The sequence below is a fragment of the Dermochelys coriacea genome, chromosome 2 (assembly GCF_009764565.3).
Source record: "Dermochelys coriacea isolate rDerCor1 chromosome 2, rDerCor1.pri.v4, whole genome shotgun sequence".
In the NCBI taxonomy this organism is placed as follows: domain Eukaryota; kingdom Metazoa; phylum Chordata; order Testudines; family Dermochelyidae; genus Dermochelys; species Dermochelys coriacea.
In genome coordinates this window covers 5,546,339-5,562,404 of record NC_050069.1, presented here as the reverse complement: position 1 = coordinate 5,562,404, position 16,066 = coordinate 5,546,339, and the positions used below count along the sequence as shown (strand labels likewise).

The window sequence follows — 16,066 nt, the reverse complement described above, 5'->3', positions numbered from 1 at the left end:
GGAAGTAATTCTGCCGTGCAGACCTGCCCTTAGACAAATGCACCACAAACTGCAGCGATAGTGGGGGGGGGGGAGGCGGACGTGTAAACTCCCGCTGGGACAGGGCTGCGGTGAGGGTTCAGCTCAGATTGCTGCAGGGAAGGGGCAATGCAGCGTCCCAGAGACAAGGCTTTTACGTGCATTTCGCGTTGCTAGTGCCTCCCCCCCCCCCCACAGCAACGGGCCAGATGTTGGAGAGGTGGGGAAAGAGAGGGGTTCAGCGGCCCAGATGGGGACCGGGGTGCAAGGGGCTGCCCCAGCTGCGGCAGGGGCGAGGGAAGAGAGGGTTAAAATGGCCCAGATGTGAGAATGGGCTAGAAGCGGGCGGGTGCAGAGGCCGCGTGCGCTCCCCCCCGCGCGCGCCTCCAGGCAGGCCCGTGGCCAGGCGGCCCCCGCCCCCGTGGACGTCGTCGGCGTTCTACTTCCCAGCGTTGCCAGGGGCGACAGGGGTCTCCTCCCTCGGGCGCCGCTGAGGCAGGGAGCGGGGCGGAGACGCCCCTGGCCCCACCCCCCCCCCATCCTCGTGCCATTGGACATCGTGCTTTCACTCGAGGGCAACCCGCCTCTCTATGGCGGAGCGGCCCCAGTGTCCCGCCTCTCCTTGGGGGCCCGCGGTGAGCCGCCGTGGGACCGCGGCTGCCGGCCTGGCTGAGGGGAGCGCGGCCTCCCCCCCCCCCCCCCCGCCACCATGGTTCCCGCGGAGGGAGACGGCGCCTTCCCTCCTGCCGCGGCCCCCGGAGAGGCGGCAGCGTCCGGAAGGTGAGTGCGGGGCGCGGGCGGAACAGCCCCCGGGGCGGCGAGCGGGACCGTGCCAGGGCACCGGGGGCGGGGGGCCGCGCCCCCCCCCCGTGCCAGGGCAACGGGGGCGGGGGGGGGGGCCGCGCCCCCCCCCCCCGTGCCAGGGCAACGGGGGCGGGGGCGGGGGGCCGCGCCCCCCCCCGTGCCAGGGCAACGGGGGCGGGGGACTAGTCCTTTTCTCCCCCTACGGGGTTCCTCTCCTGCCTGAACCCCTCTCACTATTTATCTGTTACTGCAACGTAAGCAGTATGGCATTGCATCGTGTGCCTGGTTAGGTAGCTAAATTTGTATCGAAGGTGGGCATATGAGGCAGTCACCATGCTGGCAGTTTTACCACATGTCTTTACTTATTGAGCTGTTTAGTTTGTATGAACTTATCTGCTAGATCTGACGGCTAATAAACTAGTGATGCAACAAAAATTAATAACAGGAGGGAGGAAAACTTCAGGGATATTCCTAGAACATAAAATATTGGTATTGCTTGTATGAGGGGTTTTAATGTAGGTAGTGTGTGGCACATTGCTACTGCGCGACTCTTTCATTCCAAGTATTTTACGAACACTGGTTGTAAACCATAAGGTGGATAAATAATGGCTTTCAAAACTGTTTCAGAGTAGCAGCCGTGTTAGTCTGTATTTGCAAAAAGAAAAGGAGGACTTGTGGCACCTTAGAGACTAACAGATTTATTAGAGCATAAGCTTTCGTGAGCTACAGCTCACTTCATTACTCCTTTTCTTTTTTCAAAACCGTGTGAAGTGTGCCAATTTCTGTGTGTCCTGAAAGTTTGTTTGCTAATTTGGTGTAAATTGTCATTGTAATCTGATGTGTAGCGACAGCTCTTCCTCAGACAAATCTCCCATTAGTTCAGTAGATGTTTTCCTCAGTAAGGGCGTAGGTTTGAATCCACAGCCTCTTCTAGGTAAAGATCAATAAAGAATCTTCAAAAAAAGAAAAGGAGGACTTGTGGCACCTTAGAGACTAACGAATTATTTGAGCATAAGCTTTCGTGAGCCAGAGCTCACTTCATCGGATGCATTGCATCTGTTTCGTTGTTAGTCTCTAAGGTGCCACAAGCGCTCCTTTCTTTTTTGTGCATATAGACTAACACGGCTGCTACTCTAAACAATCTTCAGTTAAGTTCTAAGTTTTAACCTTTCTTATTTTAATTTAAAGGGACACAGTCAATTTAAGTCACATTTGTCTCAGAATTTTCCTGCAGTATTTATAACTGCAGGTGCTACCTATAACAAAAGATTAGTAAAGTGTGTATATTTTGTTGTAGCTTACTTTGTTATAGTTTGTTTCACTGTTTCTCTTCTGCAAGGAAGTCCGTTTACTGTATGTGTGGGGTCCTCTGACAGCAACAGGCAGGAGAGAAACATCTGAAGTAAGAAAACATGGTTGTAAACCCACAAAAACTGACCTGACAACTCAAGAACAACTGTAGCACCTCTAATGACTTGACACTTATAAAAAACCGAAAAAACAAACAAAAAACACTATCCCTACAAGTTGATGGTGTCTCTTGAAAGAAGAATCAGTAACTGTAATGCACTCGTTTCTCAGGAAGAGAACTGTGTAGGTGTGGTTGCTATGGCTTTACTCTTTTGTGGAGAATCACAGATACTAGGAATGCATCCGATGAAGTGAGCTGTAGCTCACGAAAGCTTATGCTCAAATAAATTTGTTAGTCTCTAAGGTGCCACAAGTACTCCTTTTCTTTTTACAGATACAAGAGTAACAGTATCTTCTGTACATGCTAACGTTCTGTCATGGAGGCTCTGATACATCTGTTCCCTACTTGTGCACAGAACTGGTCTATTGCCCTAACTTTTGTGACATGCGGACTGCTCTATGCTTGCACCACCATGTCTCATTTTAGTGATTTCACTCCCCCTGCCCACACTCTTTCTCCCCCCTCCTCCTATACCCCCAATGATCAGAGTAACTTTTTACAGTTTGGAGCATTGGACTTGATTTTTTTTTATTATCCTTTTATCTTTTGTTCAGTGCATCAGTCAACATTGAGAATCTTTTTAGAGAGTTTTAATAATGAGTTGTTAAAAGATTGTGTGATACAGCTATTATCAATAGACTTTTTTAAAATGGTGTATGTTGTAAAGCATACCTTGTAACGCAGCCTCCCTCCGAAAATGGGATCAGTTATAGTGGGTGCTGTCTGAGTTTGAGGCCCTAATTGCTATATTAAACACCTAATGGAGCTTGCTGCAGGAAGTAGCTTTTCCTATGTAAAGGACAAAATATCAATCTGTATGATCTGCCTGTTAGATCTGCTGTACTACCACTACATGCGTTGCTTCTCAAATGTTGGTAGTTTCCTTAAGTGGATTTCTTGGTCTAAAAATATTGGAGATTTTTTTTTAAATCTATTCTTGTGCTTCAGGCTCTTACAGTTTGTTCTTCATTCAACTGGTGGGTGCACACAAGTAGGATAATCGGTTTCACATCTCTAGTCAGCTTCACTTTCCCATTCTCCTACAAGAGCCCCGTTCTAGAATGTGTGGGTTACAAATGTAGTTGAGGAACATAAATCTCAACCACTACTACCAGTTTTCTTTGAATTGTGAATAGACAGTGAAACTTTTTAATATCTAAACTTTGGTCCTAAAGTATCTAACAGTTTCTCTCTTAGAAATAAGATAACTGGTAATATTAATGACAGATTTCAGAGTAGCAGCCGTGTTAGTCTGTATTTGCAAAAGAAGAGGAGTACTTGTGGCACCTTAGAGACTAACTGTTAGTCTCTAAGGTGCCACAAGTACTCCTTTTCTTTTTGGTAATATTAAGGGCCTGATACTTCAACATTGCTCACTGGAAGTAATGCTTATTCCAGTGAGTAGTTCCATTGACTTCTGTTGGATTTCTTACCATAGGCCCTAATTCAAAAGCACCCCTGTCCAGAACAGTATTTTAAGCAGTACGGGAATGCCAACCTGCCCAGATGTTCTGGTGATCGGCTCTTATACTGTGTATAGTAATGCATGCATCTGTTCTGTATACGTTTTTTATACTGTGTTCATCATCATGTGTGTGTTTTGCATTATAAGAACCTAAACCAGGCCTTGGACTATGTCCTGAACTCTATATAGGGTCCACATGAATGGATGAAAAGTTAGGACGAATGGATCAGAGGCAGGACTGGGGTCCTGGACTTAAAATGCTTCATTTAATTATAGCAATGTCTTTTGTGCTGCAGTAGGTAGCTGAGCTAGCATTTCTAGTTATAACCTTCTGTAGGACTATAGAAAATTGATTTTTTTTCTAAAAAAAAAAAAAAAATGCCCCCATTATACTGAAATTCGGCCCATAGAGTTATAGCATATGAGTAATTTAGATATTGGCATTTTTTTAAATAAAATGTCTCAAACCTCTCGTAAGCTGGAGAAGTAAATATAAAACAGTGAGAATGCTAAATTCACCCCTGGCAAAAATAGGCACAACCCCAGTGGCACTTATCTTTAGTTATTGTACCTCCAAATGAATTTATAGAGAGAGTCTGAAATACAGTAACTTGTCCAGAGTGATGGACTCTAATTGCTTTTGGTATTTTGGGAGTGAAATAAAACTAAGACGGATAAAAACCTAATGCAGCTTTAGCTTTTCAAAGTATGTACCTAGTGTTGTCTCCGTGGTTGCTATTCATGGGCAGAATTTGTTTTAACTTTTACTATCTCTAATTTACTATATAGTGGCTAAATCCTGCCATCTTAATTCAGCAGTACTTTCTCATCAGAATCACTGATGACAGAGTAAAAAAACTAGAGAAAAAACTAGTAGAATTGGGTTTTCAGAATGTTTGTTCAGCATTTCAGACTCTCTCATACCCTTTTTCTCCTGTACAAAATGTGCGTTGTTGCCCTATTGTAGCAAACTTGCAGATTTAAATGCACAATATTTGTAAGTTCAATTACTGTGTGGTGGTAACTCACTGTTTGTGAGGTGCTAAATTGGCAGTCTTGCAGATTCAAGTCTTTGTGGTTAGCATAAAACAAGACCCGCAGTAATATAAATTGCCCACGTGCTGCGCCACAAGGTTCCTCAACCTTACCTGGAGGTATGGTCTCTGAAGGCAGGATAATTCAGACTCCATGGAATATTCAGTCTTTTACCTCTGCTGAGGCTGCTGGTAAGGCTTTTTTTGGGTGAGAGAGATGTGAACACCAGGAAATGAGCTAGTTAGTACAAGTTCACCTCAGTTCATACATTGTAAGGCACCAAACAATCATCAGTCACAATTGCCCCAGGCTGCATTCAAACCTAAACTTAGGAGTGAAATACTTAATAGTCCCTGAAAAAAGAATAGGAGTACTTGTGGCACCTTGGAGACTAACAAATTTATTTGAGCATAAGCTTCCATGAGCTACAGCTCACTTTATCCGATGATGTGAGCTGTAGCTCATGAAAGCTTATGCTCAAATAAATTTTAGTCTCCAAGGTGCCACAAGTACTCCTGTTCTTTTTGCAGTTACAGACTAATACGGCTGCTACTCTGAAACCTGTCCTTGATAGTCTCTGATTATTGATGATTTGCATTCCCATAATGCCTAAGAGCCGTAGTCATGGACCAGGACCCTATTGTGGTAGGTGCTGTACAGACGCAACAAAAAGACAGTCCCTGCCCTAAAGAGTTTACAGTCTGGGGCTATGTCCACACTCCTGAGCGACATAAGTTATATTGACATAAGTGGTAGTGTAAACATGGAATTTCTGTGACATTTTAGAGACAGTTCACTATGTCAATGTGGGCAGCCACAAACCATGACACAGGTTGTGGACGACTGCAAAATAACTCAACTTCTTGTAGGTCTTTGTGCCTTGAATATCGTTGATAAGAACACGCTTGGCTTGACTGTATTGCATACACCAAATAAATAAATAATAGATGCAAATGTGCAATTTATGACCTCAAGTAAGGAATAAGTCTCAGGAATAGCTAATTCTGTTTTCATGCTGCTAGATACCTAATTGGTAGAGGGGAAGGATTGGAGAAGAGCTCCAGAAAATGTTCAAATGTTCGAAAGCATCAGCTGCTCTCTGATATGTGAAGGTGCCCATCTGGGTGCGTTACAGATTACTTCTGAAGGGTGAAAGTTTTGAACCTATACTGGAGTGTACATCCTGGCTTCCCCTTCAACATCTACATGCATCTTCACGCTTCTCAACTTGCAACCTATTCTCCGTTATGCATCATTTCATAGGGCTTGTCTATACTGAAACTTTACAATGCTGCAACTTTCTCGCTCGGGGTGTGAAAAAACACCCCCTTGAGTGCTGCAAGTTTCAGCACTGTGAAGTGCCAATGTAGATGGTGTACCAGCACTGGGAGCTATTCCCCTCATGGAGGTGGGGGGTTTTGTAGCGCTGGGAGCCACACTCCCAGTGCTCTGCCACAATTACACAAAGCACTTTAATGTTGACATTACTCACAGGCAAAGGGTCACATGAGTAGAATTATCATTGCTATAGTCCTCCATCTGTAACTTTTTTTGAGAGTTGTACTAACATTGGCTTCCTTGCACTTTAACTGTTAAGTGGGAGTTTAGACTCCTTCAAACCTGCAAATTCGCATCACGTCTGAATGTTGTGCTCCAGCTGGGAGCCATAGTTAGTCAGCACCAACCTCATAGGTGTGGTATCAGAAAGCACACCTATCAATGTTGTCTAAGAAGCATCCATAAGCATTAAGGTGCAAAGTATGATGTTTGATGACTATGTCAAAACAAAGCATTGATAAGGGCTTGTCTGCATGAGGAAAGTTACCAGCATACTTTGGCTTCAAACAATTAGATTTTTATCAGTAAATGTTGATTTCATGCCCTCCACGCCATCGCCCAAACAGACAGAAAAATATATCCATCAATAATAATAGAAATTTACAGATAGGCAAAATTAGAAAATGCTGCTTGAGAACTTAGTTTGATTTAAGGATATTTACTTTGTATATTTTGATGTGATGACAATTTGCGCTTTAATGGTTACAAAGCTTTAACTTTTTGAATCTCAACATCTACTGTCATTAAGTTGTCTGATTTCCTCCATAAATTCCCAAACTGTGAACATTTAAATTGATACAAATGGTTAAAAGTAAACATCGATATTATCCATCAAAATGATTTTAAAAAAATCTGATTTTTGCCAAACTTACTTGTTAGTATATCTCCCTATGTAGATGCTCCTGTAATAGAATAAGTGTCCACGTGAGGATTTATACAAGTATAACTACAGAAGTATAATTATGCTTTTAAATGTCCCCATGTAGACAAATCTTAAGTCAGCAGCAATTACCAGTTGACTTGTAAGGGGCCTTGTATATCTTTTGTCCCCTTCACTTTGCATGAGACCAGCCTCTCACTCTTTCACAGCACTGAAACATAGCTCTAGCACATTTCTACAGAACACTTTGTTTTCCTTTTGTGTTGGACACTGAATGTAATGTTTGGTAGGCTTTTGGGGCCTATAACGGACTTGCTAGAATAATACTGGCTCTAATCCTGGTTTGTCAGAGGCAATAAACTTCAGTGTTGGACACAACTCATGTAACTTAATGACCCATATCTTCTTCATTCCTATAGCTTTCTTAACATGCTGTACTCTAAGTACATACAATCTGTGCTGCGTTCTGACTGTTCTATGCATGCAACAAAGATTATGGACACCTGTTGACAGAGGAGATGCTGTATGTTTACTTACCTGATTTAAGTCCACTGCAAAGGATGGCTAAGAAATCTAGAGTTAAACCTTGAATTTCACTCAAAATGTGACTTGTGCAACTGTAGCAACTGCACACAAATGCCTTTAATATTCAGTAAAGGCCTGAGAGGTTACCACTAATTTCATTTAATGACAAAAAGAAAAGGAGGACTTGTGGCACCTTAGAGACTAACAAATGCATCCGATGAAGTGAGCTGTAGCTCACGAAAGCTTATGCTCAAATAAATTTGTTAGTCTCTAAGGTGCAACAAATTTATTTGAGCATAAGCTTTCGTGAGCTACAGCTCACTTCATCGGATGCATTTGTTAGTCTCTAAGGTGCCACAAGTCCTCCTTTTCTTTTTGTGGATACGGCTGCTACTCTGAAAGCTTTTATTTAATTACAGTTGCTCATTATGTTTCAGAATTGGGTTTATGATTATGCAGGAAATCAAGCAAGGAAATTTCTACTGAAGTTTAAAAGCCATCCCAGGTGCCCCTCTTGCCCAAGTAACTGACAGGCTTTGGAAGAAATAGCCTCACTGAAAACTGTAGTGCAGGTTTTGTTTTTCTTTATATGGCACTTTTAAATCTCCAGGGGCTCTGGTCAGCAGAAACAGGCAACCGTTCTTCGTTCATTTGAGTGCAGGCTGTCCGAGGAGATGCATACTACGGATGAGATTTTTCCAAAAGTGCCTGAGTTGTTGTTGTGGTGTTCTCTCACTTTAAATCTGAAGAACCTTCATTTTAGATTATCTGCTTGTTTTCCCATCGGTAAAAATGTCTTGAGGTAAAATGGTGGCAGAATTTCCTTCTTTCCGTCAGTTTAAAAGTAATTGCATTTTAAAATGGCAGGAGTGGCTAGAGACTAGAATCTAGACCTTAGTTACTACCTACTGTAGTTGTTGCATAGTGCTCATTCTAACAAACTGTTCAGTAATGGTACTTTGTGATAGTACTTCTAATCTTCAAAAGGCTTTACTAAGTATCTCACAGGGAGGTGGGAGGGTTACTCAGTTTTACAGTGGGTGGAGGAAGATGAGGCAGAGAGATCAAATGAATTTCCTAAAAGCAGTAAGTCTCAAGATCCTGACTTGCATTTCTATGCTTAAGCCACCCCTCCCATAACCCTGTGCTACATGATCCAGTTTAATACCCATCTTTCCAGTACAATTTTACTGCATTTTATGACTGGCTGAAGAGCATAGGTGGGAATTGAAAACTATCTCATGAAACTTGATTGTTTAAATGGTGAGATGTAATATTCAACTAAAAAGGCAGTAAACATGAGCGCTTGTTCAAATGCTTGCTTTTATAAACTCATGACTCTGCGAGCAGCACAGTGCATCTTTATCGGAAACTACATAGTATTTTGGGCAAATCCAAAGAGTGCAACCTCCAAGGCTGCTGTATAACGAAAAAATTAAGTTTAATGCTGCCTTGCCTCATCTCACGTCTGTGGTTAAGATGTTCCTGGAGGCATACAAGAAGGCCAGAGTTTCCCAAAGTGACTACTGATTTTGGGTGCTTGATTGGAGATACCTTAAAGGGGTTGGATATTAAGAGTGTGGGTGCTCGGCATGTTCTGAGAATATGAAAAAATGGGTGTTGCCATACCAACTGTCATGAGACTAATCAATTAAGGTGGGCTTCTTAGAGCTCTGTCTCCTTTGCCGTGTATATATGTCAGCATCCCCACATCTGTTCTGTTTGCCTCACCTCTGTCCCTTCAAAGAGGTACATACGGATTTGGTTAATTAAATTCTTGTGGTTAGGGATGGGATTTTTCATGAATGTAGCAGTATCTGATATCCATTTTAAGGGATCCCTAAGAGTTTTGCATTCCTTCTGAACCAATTTTTTTTAGACATTTCAGTCTCCTTGAATCTGCTGTGATGATTTTTAACAGGTTCTCTTAGAAATTGTCATCAACTCTGAGACTTGCTTGTCTGTTTTTAGTGACTGCATTTTCCTCCACTTGACTAGCACCTAGATCAGCGGCGGGCAAACTTTTTGGTCTGAGGGCCACATTGGGTTTCCAAAATTGTACAGAGGGCCGTTTAGGGGAGGCTGTGCCACTCCAAACAGCCAAGCGTGGCCCCTGCTTCTCGCCTCGTGACGGCCCCCCCCGGGACACCTGTCCCCTGACCACCCTCGGACCCTCTGCCCCGACTGCCCCATCCAACCTCTCCTCTCATTCCTGACTGCCCCCCTGGGAACCCTGCCCCCATTCAACCCCCCCATTCCCCACCCTCTGACTACCCCTTTGAACTTCCTTGTCCTCTATCCAACCCCCCACCCCCGCTCCCTGCCCCCTTACTGCACTGCCTGGAGCACTGGTGGCTGGCGGCACTACAGCCACACCACCGCACAGCACAGAGCACCAGGTCAGGCTGGGCTCTGCAGCTGCGTTGCCCCAGGAGCTCGCAGCACCACCGCCCAGAGCATTGCACCGGTAGTGCAGTGAGCTGAGGCTGCGAGCCTCCTGGGCCAGGAGCTCAGGGGTCGGGCAGGAGGGTCCTGCGGGTCCGATGTGTCCTGTGGGCCGTAGTTTGCCCACCTCTGACCTAGATGCTCCTTTGAGGTCCCCCAGCATGCTCCATCTTAGCTTGGAATTACTGGCACAATCGCAGAATAGGGCTCTGTGGCTGCAATATTCCTCATTCTTGCTAAGAATGGCAAGATTCAATCTCTTATATTAAATTCACTTCGGTGAAGAAGCAGAGTGTTTGAAAAATGGGTGTGGACCTTTTGAGAGCTCAGCATTTGCGCCTTAAAACAATAGTCCTCAGAGTTATTCATTTGTTTTCATCATCTCACACATGAGACTTGTGGGGAAGCTAGTTTTTAGTCCTAGTGACCCATTTAATTCATTCAGAAGTTTCATGATCTCCTTCTCTGCCTTTCTCCAATCTTTGTAATGCATGCACAGATTACTTTATATGTCACATCTGAGCATTAATCAGAGTATTAGAAGCTGAGCAACAGAGGTCATGCCATCTCTTATGTTAGTCTGCAGGCTGAATGCTGCTCAACAGTAATCACAAACGTCCATGCTTATACCAGTAACTCACTCAAGTCAGTCTTTTTGTATGATTTCAAAATATCCAGAACAGTTAGTCCCCAATAAGTTATAAATTACCTTGAATCTTTTCACAAGCAACATTTCCCACCCCACCTCAGTTATTAATCAAAACAAATATGATTTCATTATTTTTCCATTCCTAAATAAGTTGCACTTATTTCCTGTCCATCTTTCATTTTTTTAACTAGGGCAGGTTTCCAAATCCACATCATCTCTTTTGCAGTCAAGAATTAGGTTTTTATTGGCCCCTCCATAATAATATCATGAACCAGAGCTGAGGCCTGTAGTTTCTCCTTTAGAGACTTTCTTGCAGCTGTGTTGGCCACATAGCAGTCTTAGCCTGCATTTATAAGACTACTGTCTCCTCTCAGCACGAAGCACATTATCACCTATTCTATAATCCGTATATTCCCCAAGCAGTACCTCCTTTAAGCAAGGAGGAGAGACAAGACTTCACAAAGTCTACTGTGGACTTCTCCATGCAAATTTAACTTTATCATCATCCAAGCACATACCCAGGTACCATGATGGGTGCTGTAGAAAATGTGTCCATCTCTACAGATGGGCATGGCACCTCACAGACCAACACAGATTCCCTACCCACCAGAGCCTGCTGCCTAGGTGAGGGCAAGGAGATGATGCCCTGTCCCTATCCCCACCCTGTGGTGGTCAGGAGAAGACAAGTGAAATAAGCTGATGCCACATGAGAAGCTAATGTAAGCTAGTCTTAGTGGCTTAAAAAAAAGTAGTGGCTTTGTTTTGTTGTTAAAAGTAGGGGCTTTGTTTTGGGTTTTGACCTAAGCAGAGCTATAATAAGTGTTGAGAGGCTCTGAAAAGAGCAGGAGGAGTTAGTCTTTTTTTTCTAAAGCTATGGCACTATGTGGTGGCTAGAAATAAGGTCATTCTGTTGCTCTAAAAAACTTCATGAGAGATTGAGTGAATTCCACCCAGTCCCAGTTCTGGAGGCCAGCACGTGGCCTAGGCAGAACTGAAGTAGGACTTGTGCTGGCTGCACTGGGGTGAAATTCACCCTATTTGTGTAAACTAAAATTTAGCTTGCTGGAATGGGTGGTTTTGTTGTTGCAGATTATCTGATATTAACATAAGAATAGCAGACTTCCATGTCTCCATTTTAACACAACTCCCCTGCCTTGGACCCCTCCAAAAAAGGCTCTTTATTTAGGTCCTTGGCACTCCTAGGGAGCACATTTCACCATTTATTTTCTATTGTGTGAGAAGCAATTCAATCTTTCTGTGTGGGTAGAGCTTTTGTGTCACTGTGGAATCTGAGATCCTCCTCCTAACAGTGTTTCTGTTGGGAGTACCCTCTAATATTTCTTTCCCTCTCCTTGTGAAACTTCAAGATAATATATATTTGCGATTCCCCAAAGTGATGATTAAACTCATAACAATTCCCTTCCTATAAAGAGACTGACTCAAAGAAAAAAATTTTGGGGGGGGGGAAGGGAGTGTAGAAGAGAATAAAAGTGATAAATGGATTACATTTAAAGTAATGCCCTGATTTTCAGAGTTGCTGAGCAAACTCAAATCCTGAATTCAGCGGGAGCTCATCACCCATGGAAAATCAGGATGCTAGTGTCCAGGCTACAGTTATAGATTTACTGTGATCTGAGGCTCCTACGGCTGGCATCCTAAATCTTCCATGCTATGTCCATCCGATAAAGTCCTGTAAAGGATACAACATACACTATTCCACTCCTGAGAAATCCCATGTTTTTAAAACTACCTGGATATCCACCTAGTAATCCAGGCAATCTAAGCAACAATGGTACCAGACCACTATAATGCATTTTCAAAAGGCTTTGTTGTTTCCAAGAGTGCTTGAATCGCTGAATAACCTCAGTAGGTGGCTTACTGCAGTGATCGTCAGTGTGACTATTTATTGTCATTTGCTGAAAGGAATGAGGCATTTGAAATATAGTGCTAGTGTTGATATCAAGGGAACGGAGGTCAGCAAGTGGAGTCAGTATTGTAGAAGGGAGTGCTAAGGGAGAGCAAGTGATTGTAATTAAGTGATAGCTGGAATATTTCAGCTGCTGTCTGTGTCAGATGCAGATCTCTAAGAATGGTGCAGATAAAGGGAAAAAGGGGACTGAAATATTCAGTAGATAGCAAACTCTTGTGAAATTAAGGGCTTGGCTACACTTGCAGATGTAGAGCACTTTGAGTTAAACCAGCCTTCACACAGCGCAGTAGGGAAAGCGCTCCAGTCTGTCCACACTGACAGCTGAAAGCACACTGGTGTGGCCCCATTTGCAGCACTTGCAGCCGCATTGGGAGCGGTTCATTATGGGCAGCTATCCCAGTGTTCAAGGGGCTGCAATGTGCTTTTCAAATGGGGAAGGGAGGGGGGGAGTGTGTTGTGTATATGTGGGGGGAGAGAGAGTGGGTTTTTGGGCTGCTGAGTGTGTCAGCATGCTGTCTTGTAAGTACAGACGCCCCTCCCTCCCCGCCTCTCTCTCTCTCTCACTCACTCAAAGCAAACAGCTGTTTGTTTGTTTAATCTGAGCTGATAAGCAGCGGGCACTCCAAATTGGAGCTTTGAAAGGGCCACTTCTACATTCCTGCTGGAGTTCACAACAAAAACAAGAGAGGCCACTTCAGTTAATGGGATTATGGGATGTTTCTGGAGGGCAATCACAGTGCTGTAACATAAGCCCTCGTTCACACTTTCACCCAATACGCAGCAAACCTTATCCTTCTCTGGGAGGTGGAGTATCAGCAGCGCTCTAGCCAGGGAGTCAGAGCGATCTACTTGCGAGTGTGGACGGGGAGTGAGTTAGAGCACTCTGGGCGGGCTTTATTGCAGTATAACAAGCAAGTGGAGCTAAGGCCTTGACTACACTGCCACTTACAACGCTGAAACTTTTTCTCTCAAGGGTGTGAAAAAATACACCACTGAGCCATGCAAGTTTCAGCGCTGCAAAATGGTGCTGTAGACAGTGCTCCAACGCTGGGAGCTATTCCCCTCGCAGAGGTGGTTTTATTACAGCGCTGGAGCCGCAGCACTTTAACGTCGGCTGTGTAGACACGTTATGAACTAAAACTACACTTCACACCATATATGTTTGTTATTAAGCCATGTCATTGTCCTTGGCACTTTGACACAAAGCAAAGAAAGATGATCAAACCTGGAGGAAAGAATAGCAGAGGCTTTTGTGTTAAGCTGTTATCTGTTGACTCGCTGCTTGTGGGCTGTCCAGAAGCAATGGTTCTCCAGAGCGGATTTGAAAAAGAAACAGATGAGGCTGGTGGTATAGGAGGGTGGGATAGAAAGGATGTTCTAAGTTGGGTGAAGATGTTCTGTTTGAACAGGATATGTTGTGACAATCTTTTTTTCTCTTAGCAGGGCTGCGATCCCTTTGCACAGACCCAGCGCAGCAAACTGCAGCACCGCCGTGCACGAATTAACCAACAGATCAACAAGGAGATGAGAATGCGAGCTGGGGCAGAAAACCTCTTCAAGTGAGCACTGGTCCATCTCCAATGCTAGAACACCTGTGTGCTAGCATTCTGAATTGCTTCTTGTTTTAGACTGATTATGCTCCTTTCTATCAAGAGACAATGACTTGCACTAGAAACATGTCAGTTTGCTTGCTTACAAAAACTAGTGACTTGGTGTTACTAGGCTACCTGTATTGGAGAGGGGAAGCGTATATTCCGGCTATTCCGTCATTGTTTCCTATACCGGTCAATTGGGGGATAGATAAGGTGACTGACTAAGACTCTCCCTGTTAATTATGGGTCTGTTGGTATGGCTGCGTCTTTTTCCCTACCTCCTTTTGCAGCATGACTAGAAACCAGAAAGGAAGAACATAACCCTGTGTTGTGCTGCTGCCCTGATAACGCTTTACTGGTGGCTTCAACTTCTGGCCACTTCTCGCCCTCCACTTCTGCATGATGGGGTAATGCGCACGATGGGGAAGTGATTTCTAAGCGTACTAATATGTTGTGCTTTAATTGGTCTGTGTAGACCCTGCTGCTGCTCACTAGGGAACTCTTAGTCTGCACCAACAAGGTCTACACAGACCAATTAATGCGTAACACGTTGGTGTGTGTTGAAATCACACGCCCATAGTGCTCATTACCGCACCATATAGACAAGCCCTACGTCTGCTCCATATAGACAAGCCCTACGTAATGCCTCATCTAATTGGAAGACTTGAAATCTTGCTGTGTCCTTTTCTGCACAACCCTGCTTCATAAAACCAAGGAGAAATGTTCCATGTCAGCAGGAATGTGCCTGGGTGTGCTGTTTATATCAAAATCATGAATCAGAGTGATGATACCTGCCATTCATAGGGCATCCAAGAATGTGGACAGCAAGTAGTTTCCATCCTCCTAACATAGGCATTTCAAATCCGGCATATGGCAAAAAGGGTGAGGGAGCTAGAAGGAATGAAAGGCAAAACACGGGCAACTTAATTACTTTGTTGGGGAGTGTGAGGAGCACCTGGGCTAAGTTAGAAAGCAAAACACTCGGATGTTGCTCTTTTTCAGGCCGCTGAAACATTTGGATCAGCAGTTTGAACACTTTTTCACTGATAACTTTCTGTGGTGAGCCTGTTTTTGAGATTAAACAGGTCCATTCTCAGCAGAGGTTGGCCATGAAATCTGAGATTTCATGAAGTTTTGGAGTTAATGGAAAACCAAAACTTGACTCATAAAATCAGCTGAAATTAAAAGTAATTTAGTAAAATATTGCTATTTTTCCATGGCTTTAAGGATGTGACCTTGGTCTCCAGTGGTTAGCACTGAAGACTTCTAGGCCTTGTCTACCACTGCAAACCCAAAATGTAGTCAAGGAAAGCTGTGATTAGTACTGGTTGATGGAGCTTACCATTAAGCAGGGTTTCAGCTATGTGGGTGGCTGAACATTAGCTGTTGGAGTCAGGACAAGTTCCCATTGTAGACAGAACCATACTCCTTAAAATGATCTGTTGGGAGCATCATTCCTCTTTCCTAAGAAGCTACAGTGAATGCTGTGTTTGAAATAAAATGCAGTTTTGTTGGACGGTGTAGTAGCTTTTGTTTGATGGATAAATAAACTGACTGAGACAGTTAAACAATGAAAGTCTTTTCCCATCTTGTTCAAACACCACTGGCTCAGCAAAGTAATTGAAGCAATTAAGGGGTTGGCAATAAACCATATTTTTAATATCTCTGTACAAAGAATTAACTAAGCAAACATTTGATAACTCCTCAGATTGATCAAGACTCATGGTTATATAAGGTATATTCTTAATGAGATCAAAATGCACCCTTGTGTAGAGTTGAGTATGAAAACTAGAAACTGTTTTAAGTTCTGTTTTAAGCAGTGCATCGTTCCAGAGTAGCAGCCATGTTAGTCTGTATTCGCAAAAAGAACAGGAGTACTTGTGGCATCTTAGAGACTAACAAATTTATTTGAGC

General features: G+C 43.7%; 1 protein-coding gene across 1 annotated transcript in view; it reads left to right on the top strand.

The window, feature by feature from the left end:
• The first annotated feature begins 593 nt into the window (after positions 1 to 593).
• RHPN1 (rhophilin Rho GTPase binding protein 1) overlaps positions 594 to 16,066 on the top strand; it is a 54,446-nt gene continuing 38,973 nt past the window's right edge. Inside the window, 3 exon segments of the mRNA XM_043507244.1 lie at positions 594 to 798; positions 8,147 to 8,223; positions 14,004 to 14,119. Coding sequence (XP_043363179.1) covers positions 609 to 798; positions 8,147 to 8,223; positions 14,004 to 14,119 — 383 coding nt within the window. The 5' untranslated portion in view covers positions 594 to 608.